Source organism: Melospiza melodia, chromosome 13 (assembly GCF_035770615.1).
Source record: "Melospiza melodia melodia isolate bMelMel2 chromosome 13, bMelMel2.pri, whole genome shotgun sequence".
Classification (NCBI taxonomy): domain Eukaryota; kingdom Metazoa; phylum Chordata; class Aves; order Passeriformes; family Passerellidae; genus Melospiza; species Melospiza melodia.
In genome coordinates, this window is record NC_086206.1 from 10,381,775 (window position 1) to 10,397,603 (window position 15,829).

A 15,829-nucleotide genomic window follows, 5' to 3' on the forward strand; every position below is an offset into this window, starting at 1 on the left:
AGTGCAATGAATCTGTGTTTAAAATTTAAAGGTGTTGAAAGAAATTTCAACTGCAGTTCTGAATGGAGAATATTTTAAGCAACATCTCTCAAACAACTTAAACTTTCTCTAGACAGAATAATGAAGTCTGATTACAGGGCAAGAGGAAAATGCTATGTTGAGCTGTTCAAGAATACAAAACAGTCAATTAACAGTGGAGTGCAGGTGTGAGATCTGACTTATGTGAGGTATGTTATTTTCACCTCATGTTCAGGTTCCTGTAAGTGATTGCCTATAATTCTAGAATAATCCCCTGAAGAAAAGAGAAGTTGGTTATATCAAACTAAAAGTCTGTTTCCCATTGCTGTGCTGTTGCCACCTTGTATGTACCAGAAGCCAAAAGTACCAAGTCCAATGCTGAGCTCTGAGAAATCACAGAACAATGTGCTCTTTGATCAGAAACACCGTCTAAAAAAATGGGAGGTATCTGTGATCTCTATTTTAAGCTATGCAGAAAATAACTTATTTGTTACAGTAGGAAGCTGTAATATACATCAGAGGAAAATTTTTAGTTAATGATTCCTGCTTGATCACATTTTAGTGCTAGAGTGAAAAATTATTAAAATTTATATTTATAATCTGATTTTATTTCATGATCCTAGCATACTGAGAAATATGCAGCTGAAAAGAATATTGTCTATTATGAACTATTACACTGATTACTTTAATTTTGTTAGTAGCCTGGTTTTTTGCAAAAATACTGAAGATAGCTCAAAAAATTAAAATTAGTAATACATATGTTCTGAGGATTGATGCTGAATGTTAACCTTTAAGAATTTTACTGATAACTTGATTTTAGTCATTTAACTTGGAAGATTACATTTCTTAGCAATGTAAAGAGAGGAAAGTCACAAGTTCCATTTGCTTCATCAACAAAAATGTTTGTTCATACTGATCCTGAAATTATGAGTGGAACAGTAGATAGTCAAGGAAGAACTAATTTTTTTATATTGGAATGCACCTACTTTTTTAAGCAGTTCTCAAAGTGTCTCATATACATAATAAAGCCACATATTTGGTTTAAAACAACTGAAAACAAACTAATTTCTCAGCTTTGCTATTTAATTTTTTTTTTTTAAATTTTAAGTCCATTTACAACCTGCTCCAATGATTCCACATGATCTTTGAATTTCAGACACATTAACCAACCCAGCTGCAGCAGCTGTAGTTCTATCTGGATTCCTGTGCCTAAACATTTCAATAGATCACTAAACTGTGATAGTAGCAGAGAATTTCTAACTCTCATTTGAAGAGATTATGTACTGCTAAACATGTGCAACATTCCATGAACCAAATGAGAGAATCTCTGGTGTAGTTCCAGTCATATCACTATCAGAAGGACATACATCAAATTTGGAAGTCAGTGAGGAGGAAGGGAATTAAATATTGCAAAAGATATTGCCTAGATGCATAAGAAATTTTAAAACTAACTAGAAGTTTTAAGGTGATCCAGAAACATTAAATAGGCATGATCTTCAAACATTATCTACATATTTGCAGGGTCACATTTCTGAACTGGGTTACACCTACCTATGTAATTACCATCTCTGTAACAGAATAAGCCAAACCCTTTAACAGAAACCTACTTTTCCTCCTTGCTGGTGGCAGCTATGACAGTCAGAAGTGTCTGATTCTTTCTGCATCTGTTGGTAAAACTGCTTCTCTCTACTATCACCCCTGGTGTAGTCATCTGCAACCAACTGGAAAATCAATTAAGGAGCAGCACAGACTGCAAGACTGTACTAGACTGTCACCAAGTTTCACTACTTTACTGCTTAACAATGCTGCTAAAAATGATAAAAACAGTTCCTTAAAGCAAGGGGTTCCCCCTCCCACTTTTCATTTCCCCTGAGTGTTTTTCTTAGACATGTAAAAAATGCTAAGAACATGGCTGGTTAAACTGGGCTGCAAACTTCTCAGAATTATTCTACTGAGAGCAGCCCATTAATCTATTCCAATCCACAGAATATTATTTTTGTAGGATTCTCCTGAACTGTCTTCCATTTTGATGTTGGGACTCAAATCTCACTCAAAGGGAAGGCAGTGGGACCAGGAAAAGCCACCAGACTACAGCCAGACACTAGAAACTAACCAGGAACATTTTTTACCTGTGTTACAAAACATCTTTCCTAAATACTTTTAAAGCCACGTTGCAAAAATACCCACAACAGATGTTCATCAGTGTAGGAGTCATGAGAAATGAGCTTGCTTGCCTATCTCCAACAGAAGCCACCTTCCAATATTTTGAAGATCTGCAAAATCTACACACAGCATACCAAAGGCCAAAAGTACAAGCATATTTATACAGTTCTATTCAGGCAATATTTGCATAATGAATCTACATCACTACCTGGCTAAGCTACTATTATTATTAGATACTATTAAATATGATTATTTGTTTAAGTTTCTCTCACCTTGATTTAAAGGTACAATCCATTTTGTAAAGATTTCTACTAGAAAAGATAAGAATATAACTTTAGGTATAGGTTACCAGAAAAGACTTTTAAAAGCTAGACTAATCCAAGGTGTTAAACAGATAAAATAAGCATATTTAATAGATTTTCATACATTTGTTTTGTAAAGAGTGCCATATCCAGTAGAAGTGATATACTATTTTTCCTTCACCACTCTTCATTAACAAACTCTAGAGAGATGTGAAAAGGTCAGATTTCCTTCTTTGGGGTTGCCTAAATTACTGAATGCCTGATAACAGAGCAGCTCAGTCAGCTCCTCCTGACAGTGCTTAAATAAAACCTAAAGTACATGGACATCACAACAGTCATGGCAAAAATTTGCAGCCACAGTGGGACATTTTAATCCAAACTTTCTGCTTACACAAGATGCTTGTAAAGCTTTTGCTACATCCACTTTCCCCTTAAGTAAAGAGCTACTGAAAAAGTAGTACAGCAGCAAGTGCCTTCATTAAGCATCAGCAGCTACAAGTGAGTTCTGCATTAAGGGAATAGAAATTCAGCAGAATAAACACCCCCTTTGCATTCCAGCTGGTCCTCAGAGGGGCTGGGTGTGACCAGGCTTGATTTCTGATTAGAATCAATTCAGCAGTACAGGTCTGGTTGAATTCAATAAGAACTTCCATGATTACAGGTTCATAAATAGCACAGTTCATTGAAGCAACAGGAAAGTGGGTTCAGAATTGCCAGTTATAAGGGCATTAACAACGAATTTTGTTTTATAAAGGTACTGATAACCTGAGTACAAATAATTAAATATAAAGAATCCATTTAAATTCTGTGTTTATATAAAAACAGTGTTTTTCCTCAGAAGATGATTAACCAAAAACCTCAAGAGAAATTATCTCCCACTTCTCTGGTGTAGCTGCAATACTACAGAGAGAAAAGCAAGAGAAGTTTACTTAACAGAGAGATTGCCATGTTATTTCAGGATATGCCCTTCTGGAAACAGGTGTAGGGTGGAGCTATGTGAGCAAAAAGCTATAATCAGATTTGTGTTCTTGTGGTTATTTTGTTTGTTTTTCATAAGAAGTACTTATTAGGCTGGAAGGAATCCTTGTTATGCAAAAGTAGTACCAACTTTAACCCTGCAGGACAAGCAGACAACTGAATGCAAACAACCCTCACAGCAGCTGCTGTGAATAGGATCTCAAGCTGAACAAACAAATGCCCAAAGTGATGGCTGGAAACAACAAGAAATACAGCAAGAAATACAGCATCTCCTGGCAAGCCAGCAGTGTACATGGCTCATCATTTCAAAAGCCAACAAACCTCCTACTCCTGTGTCTGGCACAAAGCAGGCTGTGACAGAGCAGCTCAAACAAGGGACTGGATGCCAGCTCTCAGAAGCTGCCACAGGAATGCAGCTGTTTCAGCAGCACAACCTGTCCCACTGTGCCCTGCACCCATCACAGCTGCTGAGAACACCTCAGGGCTGCCCCACTGAGAGGTGGCAGCTGCCAGCCAGGGAGGGAGATGGGGACATACCCACGGGAATGACCAGGCACACAGGAACAGCAGCCCCATCACCTCTCAAGGTTTGCCTGCCCACAGCACAGATCCCACACCACTACCTCCAAAAGAAATGAAACAAAGCCAGCTTCCAGTCTTGGCTTCTCTGCATTGTTAGTAGCAAACAGTTTGGTTTTCCTATAAGCCTTGTTGTGGACTGAAGGTTTTGGCATAAATCTAAGATTTAAAAAAAAAAAAAAATGTCCTTGTTCTAAACACTTAACTTTCAACCTGAGAGTCAGTAAAAGAAGACAATGTTGTCACTCTATTATCATACCAGGAGTGACATTTGAAGTTCTAAAGCAGCCTTGAAAACAAGGCAAAATCAGGTGAATAAATTTGTTCCCTGACAGCTTTTAGAAAACCAAATACAATGTGTAGGAGAACATGGGGATTAAGAGGCTGAGAAGACTCTACTGGGGAATTAAATGGGAAGGACTAGAAAATGGGGAAGCTGAATACATATGGTTCAAGACTGAGCAAGAATACATATCCTATTTTTAAAAAGTGTCAAAAAAAGTGAACAAGAAGTTGATGAGGGAGTTTCTTGTGCTAAGAGTAAGCAAATTTGGCAGAAAATAAATTCCCTTGCATTCCAGCAGATCCTCAGTTATCAGAGGGCTGGGGGCGGCTGGGCCTAATTTCTGAGTAAAAGCCAATTCAGCACAGTAAGTGCAGAGCCAGTTCAGCACTACAGGCTCAGCCACCATAAGAACTATCACAGCCTCATTCACAAATAGCAAATTATTGAAGCAGCAGAAATGCAGATTCTTATTGCATTGCTGGATTTGATTTCTTGCTCAGAAACTGATGTGCCTCTAGTGTTACAGCTGTGTACAGAAGAACAATAAACTAAATAAGAGATTAAGTTATCCTGAATAAAAGAAGCCTCTTATGAAGTGTTAGATGGAATATGACAGTGAAGTTTTACCACATCTGCTCTAAGTACCTCAAATAATAAATGTCATTCCAGTTGCAAAAAAAGAGCAGAGGAACACAAATTAGCTTTACAGTCTACCAAAATTCAAACCATTTATAGCATCTCAAGACATAACTTATCATGTTCAATGTGGCAGAACAAGTTGCATACTACACTTCCAAGAAGTGAAAATGAATCTTCTATTACATCAAGCCACACACACAAAATCCATATTTCTACCCTATACTTACATTGTGGAGAGATGATCCTCTGGACTTCGTTCAGATGTCTAACAAAAGGCATTCTCTCTTCTACAGAATATGCATCTATTTGATGAAGCTCATCTTCCAGGATAAACTTTAAAATGTTTTCTATAGGCCAGCTACAAAAAAAAAAAAAAAAAAAAAAAAAAAAAAAAAAAAAAAAAGGAATTTTCTGATCAGATTTTTTTTTGTTGTCTAAACCAAGAAGTCCTGAGTATGGATCCTCTTACAGAAAAACCCCAGCAGTACTATAGATAAGTAAAAGGGAAAATAAGATAGAATGAAGAAAAAAAAGGACAGTCTCTTGAAAAGATTTAAGCTTTAAGCTTCCAAAATCTACTCAAGAAAGGCATATGAAGCATGTAAACTATCACTGTATCACTATCACTGTATCACTAAATACAAATTAGGATTATACTCTTCAAACTTATTACAGTAAACAGATTTCTAAAAATACAGGTTTAGTAAATGCAAAAAGACTGAATATGTAACAGTCTTAAACATTACCACAGAATCTTTAAAGTAACATGTGGCCTCAAGAGGGAGGGATTGTTCAGAGGAAAATGATTATGAGAAAGGATATGTAGACTAAAAAATGCAGACGGCTGGAAAAGCAAACTAAGAAACAAGTGACCCATCCTAATTATCTCTGATAGCAGATGCTGCCAACAGATGCTCTCACATTATGCTCCAAGTACAGCTGTGAGAATCAGAAATAGGCACCAAAGACGCTAAACTCAGAAAGATGCATTCCTTGCACCTCGAGAAGAGATACTTGAGACGGCACTCGAAAGTGACAAAGCATGGCTCTGCAACCACCTCTGCCTTGTGAAGCAATCCAGTGTACACCCAGCCCTTTTGCTTAGGCTGCTCATTTTCAGGCTTCACACGTGTTGGCAGAGAAGGATATCAAGGGTTACTAGCAGATGCACTAACCCTAAGAAACAGTTTATTTAAGTCATAGCTGTAGTGAGATGACAGTTACATTGCCTTGCCTCATTTATCCTGGCTAGTCAACAGTTGTATAGTAGACAGTAAAAGCTATTTGGGGGAAAAAACAAACCCAAAACATTCTTAACAATCCAAGAAGTTTCACATTAGAAACAATCAAGGAATTATAATTTACTTAGGTATATCAAGGGTTATAGATCTTGGAATTTTTTCCCTGATGTATATTCAGCCTCTGTATCTGTTCAGATATAAACCTAATAGCTGGAGCAATGTAAAAGACCAGAGGAGATCTGCACATCAGCAAGCTGACACAAATATAAATAGCTTAATGCAAATGACAACCTTCTGATCCTTTCAGGATGCTGGAAATCTCCAAGGGCTATGCAGAGAACTCACTTTTTCAGAGCAGCATCCAGTTTCCTGGGGTCTGATTGATTTAAGGTTCTACAAACTGCAAGAGTACAGTTGTAGAAAGGAAGAAAACATCTCCTTCCCATACTCCAGTCTTTGATTCAGTGAAACTCCCGGGCTAGTATCTGCTATAGTCCTTGTCAACAGCCAGGAAAAAACACCACTGAGGTGCTCTGCCCTTCCATATGGAAGACATAATTTCAACTACCACCAGTACCACGTTCTTCTGGTTTTTACACTGGCAAAATTGGTATAAACTAAGTAGGTGAATCTATAACAGGCTGGACTCAAACACTCTTAAGAAAATAACAGGCCATCATTTACATTCAGTGAGACATCACCAAAGCAAAAGTAATGTATGAATTTCTAGAATACACATTTTTTTGCAATTATGCTTAAACCAGTGAGAGCAAAACTACTATAAATCATATTTTCATGATTCTCTAGGTTCCTTTTAAGAAACAGAAGGAGAGAAATTAGACCACATCCCTACCTCGAGAGCACTGCAGTGCCTCTGCTTTAAGCAACACAAAATTCTTACTGGACTACAAATACAATCCAGGTTCCAGTACCAGTTAGCTGAAAACAGATGGCAGTGCAGAGAGCCCGGCTCCCGGGAGAGCTCACTAATCGAGTCACTCACTAACTCAGAAAGCTTTCATTTAGCAAACAGACCAGTTCAGTTACCTCCGTGGCCCAGCTGGGCTAGCAGCAGGCAGGGCTGTGGGATCATGATGGCTGATCCCTGATGTCCCATAGGACACCAACAACAGGCAAAGAAAACCAACCCTTCAGCGCTGCTTTTGGCTGACCATTATTCGGCTGTTGCCATCCAGTCCGCGATTGCTGCCGCAGGAGCACAGCCGGGCCTGGGCTGGCGGCTCAGCAGGGCCGCCACCACTGCTGCTGTCCCTGTGGGGCCACAGCGCCCCTGCAGCAATAAACCCAGGGGATGGGGGTGAGGGGGGATGTGTGGGAGCACCTCACAGCCCTTCTGACAGAGATACAGGCCCATACCCAGAGACACACGGTCTTCATGCCCCAGTGCCATTCTCCTGCACAGAAACCCTGATCAATTGAATTGTCTGTGTAGGATTTTCAGCCTACTGCTCGGGCCTGTAGCTTGCAACAGCTTTGCTTGGCCTTACTGAGGAAATCCCAGGCCAGTCTTGCTGGACCTGTTTCCAAAAGCAGCCTTTAAACCTGTGCACTGCAGGGCTCTCACAAGCGCCTGGGCGAGCAGCCTGGCCGTGCCGGAGCGCTGGCCGGTGACTGCGAGTGGGGAGATGTAGAAAATGAACAAGTGTAGAGGTTGACCTGTGCTGTCTTGAAGGAAGAATACTGTATCTTCTTTTCTAGCTTTTATTTTCTGCCGAGACACGTATATTGAAAAGCCGTCTCAAGTGTTGTGAGGATGTCAGTAGGCGCAGAAAAGGAAAAAACCGCGACGCTGCTGTTTAATAAATAAAGTTCAACACAGCTGCTCGACAACATCCCCACAGCCGGCCGAGCCGCGCCCCTTGGCTGCCGGTAGCCAATGCGAGGCGCGCTTGCTGCGGGCGGCGCGGCGGGCGAGTAGCGCCGGGCGTTGTTGCGGGGCCGGGCCGGCGGGGCGGTGCGCGGGGCCGCGGGGAACGGCCCGTGCTCGGTGCTCCGCCCGGTGCGCGCCGCTCCGCCCGCCCGCCCGCCATGAACTCCCTGGACCAGGCTGAGGGTGAGTGCGGCCGCTCGGAGCGAGCCCGGAGCTGCTTCTTCGGCGCGCCGGGAGCTGCCGGCTCTGCGCCTGGGCTGCCCGAGCGCGCTGCCCCGTCCCTGCGGAGCGGGACGAAGCGGCCGCGGGAGGCCTCGGCTCCCTCTGCACCGCGCTCCCGGCGCTCCTCCTCGGCCCAGACAGGCGAGCTAGGGCGGGGTTCCGGGGCCTGCTCGGCGTCCCGCGCTCGGGGCGGGCTGTGCTGCTCCCCGGAGAGCAGCGCCCGCGGGAGGGCCTGTGCTGAGGGCTGCTGCCTGCCCCGGGAGGAGGGAGTGCCCGCGGTTCCCTTTCGGTGCCGCTGCTCGGCTGCAGCTGAGGAAAATCCCCTTGTGCTGTGGGAGCTCCTTGCCCGCTCCCGGCTTTTTGCAGGAGACGCGTTTCTTACGGCTCTTGAGCCCTACTAGGCATTACACTGAGCCGGGGCTTCTTTCGCCTTTGACGAACGCGACCTCAAGTAGCCCCTTCTTGTCCGGGGACACTTGATAGTTTGGGTTACAAGTTCTTTGAAGTTACAGCTTACAGAAAATGTCAAAACCCTGAAAGGACTTTTCAGTGTCCAAAGACTGGTAGCGATTTTTAAAATGGCCCAATGTTTCGGAATTAGCAGGTGTTTTGTAGCTGGCACCAGAAGTAGGCAATGCCCACAGAAACCGGTAGTCCGGCGTTGTCAGGGCTTTGTTGCTATGCTTGTGCAATCTGAGGGTTCCCAAAGTGTGCCCTGCTAGCCACAGCTGCTAAAGGAATCAACTCAGAGAAGGTTCTTAGAATGTGGATAGTTGAAAATAAGTTTGAACTTCCGTTTTCTTTTTTCTGAAAAAGTTTTTTCCATATTTTGTTTCAGTGATGGCTGCATTATGTGAGTGTTTTCTTGAGAGCTTTGTTGTCAATAGCCTGTTTTTATGCCTTCAGGGTGCTGTTTCTCAAATAGCAGGTTTTCGTGTGGTGCCTTGTGTTCCCCCTCTCGCTTCAGTGACTAGTTGGGGGGTTTGTGCTAGTCAGGGAACAGTTAATTAGCTGTAATTGCCGGCGGTGGTTTAACTTCCCCAGAAGGGATGTGGAGGACAGGCCATTAACTTCCGTCTTCTTGGCAGTAATTAAGACTAGTTAGCTGTTTTGTGGCTGAAGTCAAGGTACTGTAATCTTCCCCCATAAATTCACCTGCAAGCCATTTAGGAATAAATTCACAGTGTAGAAAATGCTTTCATAGTGATAATAATAGATTTATTTCTTCCAAGCTTATTCTTTAATTGCTTTATTGAGATAACTAAGATAGCAGTAGTTGGAAGTTGAAGTTCCACATTGATCCTGACAGAGACTTTAGCTGAAAGTTACGTTGATCCTAATTAAAACTTTACTTCAGGTAGAATTCTAGCTTTAACTGGAATATTACCAAATATTGACCTTGTTGAAAGGAAGTGTAAATCTAACCTGGAATTAAGGTGAAACAGCTCCTTGGAGACAATTAGGAATATCAACTTGAAATGGATTTAACAGCAATTTGAGTAGAAAGACCATGGGAGAACGATGGCAGTAAGAAGGAAGATCTATTTTTAAGGAATATTGATTTGAATAAGATCATTGGAGCAGTGTTTGCTGGGCTTTTTTTTGCATATGCGTATATATATATGTGTATATATATATATATATATATATATATATATATATATGAAATGACATTCAAAGTTTCTACAAAACAAAGTCATCAAAGCCACACTGCTACAATTACCCCTTGAACAGTGGCAAATGGCCAATTTTTTAAATTGTCATTATATTGATAGTAGAACGTAATGGTTTCCTGATACACTTAGTGCTTTAAAATGTGTTACTTTGTTTTGTTTTAAGAGGCAATTTAAGTTACTATAAGTCTAAGTCACTATTCTAAAGATGTCTGAAATAGTGTGATTTCTCAACTGTATTGATTTTTCTTTTTATAAGTGGGAATGTTTTTTGCTTTTAGATTAATTCCATCACTGCACTTCTTACCTGAAGCTGAGTACAGCTGCTATACTGGACTTCTACTGCATATAAAGAATCATTGCATTGGTTTTCTCTGCCTGTTTAAGAGCTGGGTGTGCATGGGGGAGTTCTTTTTATCTTCTACTTTAAAAAATGACTAAATAGATGAAGATCTAATTATGCTTGATATACATCTTTCCCAGATCTCAAAGCTTTTGAAAGAAGACTTACTGAATACATTGCATGTTTGCAACCAGCTACAGGACGTTGGAGAAGTAAGTTTGGTGTTCTAAGGAATAAATAGGAGTCTGTCTTTCAAGCTTGTTAGATTTACCAGTGTTTATCCTTTATTTAAGTTTGCCCAAAGAAAAATTTTTATTTATACTTGGTTTAAAATTTGTGGCATACATTCAAACACTCAGCAAGTTCATACAGGATAATAAACTAATATTTTACCCAGAGTTAGGAAAATGAGGTTAAGATTGAATTAGCTCAAAGCTGAATTATTCTGGAAATATCTGAAACAATAAGTTGTGTTTGTTTTATTCAGTTTTTATTATGTTACTGAAGTTTTATTCTTCAAGACTCAGACTTCCCAGACTGTTGCCATACTTACTTAAACTAAATATGTTTAGGTGAGATAGTCCCTATAAAATTGAAGGTGAAAAAGTAATGGCAGCTTTGTTATGACAGGAAGGTTTGAAGGAGGGGGGGGAAGGCAAAAAATTCCACAGATATGCTGCCAGCTTTGGGATCTGGTCTGTGGTAGAAACACACAACTTTAGGGTTTTTGGTGGTTTTTTTTTTTGTTTTGTTTTGTTTTTGAGACTCTGCTGAAGTTTTTCTACTCAAAGAATGCAGACTTTTTTTAGAACACATAAAATAGCATCTCTTCTCCTGAGAGGTCAATTTTGAATGAAGGAACTGAAAGAATGACTGCTTAGAGAGCAAAACCAAACATCACTAGCACCACCTCAAACCCTCTTGTTTCAGAGCAGTCAGATATTTACATGTAATTCTGCTGAGTTTGTGCACACCTACTTTAGGAATGCATTTGGCTTCCAAAATTGCTGTTTTCTGTCAGTTATAATTTAAAAAAATACTGGAAACTTTTAAGCATATTTAAATGAGGTTTGCATAACTAGTATTGTATTCAGTGGCTCGTGTTTTTTCCCAAATTGCTTGTTTCATAATTCACATAAAAGAAGGACTTTCTATTTTAATTATAATGGGGTGTGTGACCAATGTTAACTTTTCTTCCTGTTATCCTGAAAAGAAAGTATTTATGTGATGTAGAGAAGAAGCTCTATGCTTTTGATTGAATTATTTCAACTTCCTTTTGAAAAGATAACTTTGGTTCTTTCAAAGGACCAGGATGTTTTTACTTGACAGAATTTAGATTTTTAGATGTACTTGTTCTGTCCAGGAACTTTGTACAGATTCCTTAGGGTTTCACAAATTAGAAGTTTCTTTTCATCTTTTCATTTCTGCTTTCCAGTTAAGAGCTTTTTCTCTCTCAGAAGTGAGAAAAGAAATAAGTGTTTAAGAGTTGCTGCTGACAAATAAATGCATTTAAATTTGAGTGAGGTGTACTGTTTGACTCTCATTCTTTTCCTTATCAGTGATTTTGATAGTGGTGTCAGTCTGCACAGCAACCGGGGCTTGGAACTGGTTAATAGACCCAGAGACACAAAAGGTAAGGTCAGGCTAATGCCAAATGTGCTGTGTTCCATAGCTTGGTGCTGCAGTCAGGTGGTGTATTGAAAACTGAAAGGCTGAACACATTCTCACATGAAACTGGGAGGTGATCTTTAGTAAAGCTATCAAGCTGTCTGGAGTTGTTGTGGAATGTGTCCTGGGACAATGCCTGCCAAAACACTGTATGCTTATCTAAAGAATTGTTCACAAGTACTTGGAAATGGCTGGGAGCAGTATTTTATTTTTAGTTAAGGGATCTAGGCAGTGACTGTGTGTTTTAGAAAGTATGCAGTTGAACTAACCTGATTTCTTTCCTAGGTATCATTTTTCACATCACTTTGGAATCACCCATTTTTCACAATTAGCTGTATTACCCTAATAGGCTTGTTCTTTGCTGGAATACATAAAAGAGTGGTGGCACCATCAATGTATCCTTTGATAATGTTTGTCACATTAAAAGTGTAGTTCCTGCAGTTGTTGGAGCCTGTGCTAATTCTGCTTTTTTAGTTTTTGCTGACAAGTGTGAGTTGCTTTCCTTGACACAATCCATGCAGTATAGCAGCCCGATGCCGAACTGTTTTGGCAGAATATAATATGTCCTGTGATGATGTAAGTGTTGCTGCTTCATTGCTTAAACCTTCTTTGTTAAAAGAAAAAAAGGAAATAATCCAAAGAGACACATAGTCTGTTTTTCTGAACAGCATTTGTATAAACCTCTGCAAATTCTGTGTGTCTGTAAAACTGGAATGTGGAATACTTAGTATCATTTTGTGTGTTGTTTTAAACTCTCCCTGTAACATTGAAGCTTAATTGTTGGATTCAACTTTCAGGGTTTAAACTTTATTTATTTTGTTTTCTGTCTTGCAGACTGGAAAATTAATTTTGAAACCTAGGCCTCATGTTCAATAAGGGCTGTCTTCCTTCATTTTTTTTTCCACTGCCATGGAAACCAAAAATGACCTTTTTTAAGGTAGTATGACAGCAAAAAAAATCAAATGGGACTGGTTGTCACTGCCTGGGAGTAAAAGTCTTAACACAGTTGACAGTGAAAGTGTGCAATATTACTTTCTTGAATATTTATCCAAATTCTTTGTTATCACATTATCAGTGCTTTTGCTACTTCTGATTACCTCTTTTTCAGTATTAGTGTCACTTTTTTACTTCAGCTAGAACAGAACATACAGGTGAAGTATGTTAATCGGCAATGAAGTTGAACTTGAAAACGAAACCTCATTTGTGTTACGTGTCTTTCTAAGCTATTGTAAATAGCAGATCGATGCCAATGTTGAGGAAAAAAAGAAATATCTGGTGTATGGATTTTCTTGTTCTCATGAGGAGTATTGAAAGGAACGTTTGCCATTCTCCTGATGTTTTATTAGCACACTTCCTCATTACAGCCGTCCTTGTCTCCTGGTCACACTTTTGGAACTGGTTTAAAGGCTCACAGGAAGACTGACTGTTTGTGCCGGAGAAAACTGGTCTTACTGTTAAAGAACTTCGCAAATATATCAAGGATTACATTTGTCAAGTTGTGTATATAGTGCACCAGCCACTTTCCTTGTGGTCATACGTAGTTCCTTCTTTGATCTGGTTCAAAACACTTATTTTAAGATTTTAATTTTTTTAAAAATTGTCTTAAATATATGCTTGTATCTTCCCAATTGTAAGGTAGTACTGTATCTAAATCCACCAGACCATTCTGAGTGGATTTTTATGCTCTGATAGTCAGAATATGAAACTGGTATTGCAAATGTGTAACATCAGATTTGGTGAAGAAAATCTAAGGAGTGCCACAATAAAATAACATAATTTGTTATTCAGAGTGTTAACAAGCAGGTGTGGATGATATATGCATAAAGTGTAACTTTTGAATAGCTAAAACTGTCAAGTTTTAAGAGTTTAAGTTGTTCAAGGTGCCTTTTTAAATGTTTTGAACTCTTTAAATTGACTCTAACTGCAAAGCTCTTGCAACTTCAGTAACCCCTACTACAGGGTAGACTGGCTTTTAAAGGCAGCCTATTGATGTAACTTTGTCAGTTGAAACTTTAAGAATCGTCTTCTGGATTTTTTTTCCAGTAAGTCTTCTGCCCATCCATTATTTTTAACTGCTGTATATTTTGTAGGTAAATGTGTATAAAATAAAATCTTTGTATAAACAGGTGTTATCTTTTTTTGTACTGTACAAATACAGATCTCCACTGAACACAGAAGAACTTCAGAAAATTTATAGCTGCACTCTCTAACTTTCATACCGGACCAACATTTCCTGTATTTGATGTGGGTTTTATAATCTAAGATACTGACACCAGAGAGGAAACCCCTTCCAGGTTTCCATCCTCCAGGCAATCCCGCCTCTGTAAGTGCCCTTAGAGGAAATCGTTTCTATTGATAATGTTCTTGTTTGAGCGCAGTAGGCGCGGCGTGCTCCCTCGGTGCGGGCTGCGGCGGTGCCGGTGTTGGGCCGAGCGCGGATGTCCGGCGGCCGCGGCAGGGCGGGGTGTGCGGAGCGGGGCGGGCGCGGCGCCTGCGCGGGGCCGCACACGTGGGCGCGCCGGCGCCGAGCGCAGCCATGGGCAAGAGCCGGGCGCGGCGGTTCCGCAGGGCGCCCGCAGCCCCCGCCGGCCCCGCGCTGCAGCGCGACGGCGAGCGCGGCCCCGAGGAGGAGGCGGCGGCGGAGCTGCTGGAGAAGGTGCGGGCGGCGGGCGCGGGGCGGGCGTGGCGAGAACCCCGCTCCGGACTGGGGGAGCGGCGGGGGCTGCGGGGCCGGGTGCGGGGGGCGAGGCCTCGGCTTCCCCCGCGGAGGTGCGGGGCGAGGGCCCGGGCGCGGTCCCGCCCCCGGCGGGAAGGAGCCGAGCGGCCGCACGGGGCCGCGCCTCACTCCGCTCCGCTCCCCTCCCGTCGCTCCCACGGCGTCACGGCCGCGCGGCCCCGGCTCCGCCCGCGCTGCCATCGTGCGCGATGCGGCGGCGGGCCGGGGGACAGCGCCGTGCCCCTCGGCCCTGCGCCGGTGCCAGGCCCTTCTGGCGGGGCTTGCGTTCGGGCTCCCCGGCCGGAGACTTCTACTTGGCCAGAGCCAAGTGTCCAAGCGCCACATGTAAGGTATAAAGGATGGAAAATGCTGAGGAAGACTGGGTTTGGTCACTTGACTATGGTCACAACCATAGTCCTGGCTTAAGTATTGCAGGTAAAAACGGATGTAAATCTCCTTCTGCAGGTGTGACTTTAGAATCAGAAGAAAAAATCCGTTTTCCTTTAAGTAATTAAATCCCCTTTGCTCACTTCACCCAACCTAATTCATTGAACAGATCACTGATTGATATTTTTCTGGACTAACCTGTTTAGGAAAGAGATAATAAATAATGGCACAGGTGAGGATGAGCTGAGACATCTTTTTCAATAGAGGCAGGATCTGATGTTACCACTCTTCTGTTCTGCTCTTCAGCAGATGTTTATCTGCTAGGTTTTCAGCAAACTCCGTGGCCTTCCTGGATATGCACTTCTACTGTGTTATTATTTTGCAATTTGTAATTCCTGTATCTCACCTAAAACTCTGTTATAGGACGTGTCAACATTGTCTTGGGGAATGTAGGGAAGACTTGTTTCTTGCTGTAATGCAGATAGTTTTAATTTAAAGGCTATAACTTTTTTTTGTTTTATGTTTCTTCAGCTTTTCTTTATGGTGGCATGTGTTATGTCTGTTATACTTAATTGATGATATTTTCCCCCCACTTCAGTGTTTTTAATGTGTGGTGATTGAGGTCTCACCAGTGCCAGCTAGTGTCAAATCTGTGTCTGGACTGGCTATCTCGTCAAATACCCAGAATAGCATTTATCTAGTCATAAAGTTAACACACATAAC

The 15,829-nt window shown here is 41.4% G+C and overlaps 2 protein-coding genes across 4 annotated transcripts in view; one reads left to right on the forward strand and one right to left on the reverse strand.

The window, feature by feature from the left end:
- Positions 1–8,085, reverse strand: part of ZNF423 (zinc finger protein 423) — a 282,147-nt gene extending 274,062 nt beyond the window's left edge. For both annotated transcript variants that reach the window (XM_063167747.1, XM_063167745.1), the window contains exons 1-2: positions 7,884–8,085; positions 5,193–5,323 (exon numbers count right to left, since the gene is read on the reverse strand). In XM_063167747.1, coding sequence (XP_063023817.1) covers positions 5,193–5,244 — 52 coding nt within the window. In that variant the 5' untranslated portion in view covers positions 5,245–5,323; positions 7,884–8,085. The remainder of the gene's footprint in view (positions 1–5,192; positions 5,324–7,883) is intronic.
- Positions 8,086–8,190: 105 nt separating this feature from the next.
- Positions 8,191–14,284, forward strand: CNEP1R1 (CTD nuclear envelope phosphatase 1 regulatory subunit 1). Of its 2 annotated transcripts, XR_010029358.1 has the most exons (7): positions 8,191–8,280; positions 10,476–10,547; positions 11,895–11,968; positions 12,289–12,398; positions 12,525–12,579; positions 12,838–12,940; positions 14,162–14,284. XR_010029358.1 is itself a non-coding variant. In XM_063167753.1 (6 exons), the coding sequence occupies exons 1-6, from the start codon at positions 8,256–8,258 to the stop codon at positions 12,877–12,879; spliced, it is 378 nt and encodes a 125-aa protein (XP_063023823.1). In that variant the 5' UTR covers positions 8,191–8,255; the 3' UTR covers positions 12,880–14,128. The 2 variants fall into 2 exon arrangements, 1 of the variants encoding a protein (XP_063023823.1); XM_063167753.1 differs by lacking the exon at positions 14,162–14,284 and having other exon boundaries at positions 12,838–14,128.
- The last annotated feature ends 1,545 nt before the right edge of the window (positions 14,285–15,829 follow it).

Coding starts and splice junctions, on each gene's coding strand:
- CNEP1R1 (XM_063167753.1), top strand. CDS start 8,256: ATGAACTCCCTGGACCAGGCTGAGG. Junction 8,281..10,475: donor CTCCCTGGACCAGGCTGAGG/GTGAGTGCGGCC, acceptor CATCTTTCCCAG/ATCTCAAAGCTTTTGAAAGA. Junction 12,580..12,837: donor ATAATATGTCCTGTGATGAT/GTAAGTGTTGCT, acceptor TCTGTCTTGCAG/ACTGGAAAATTAATTTTGAA.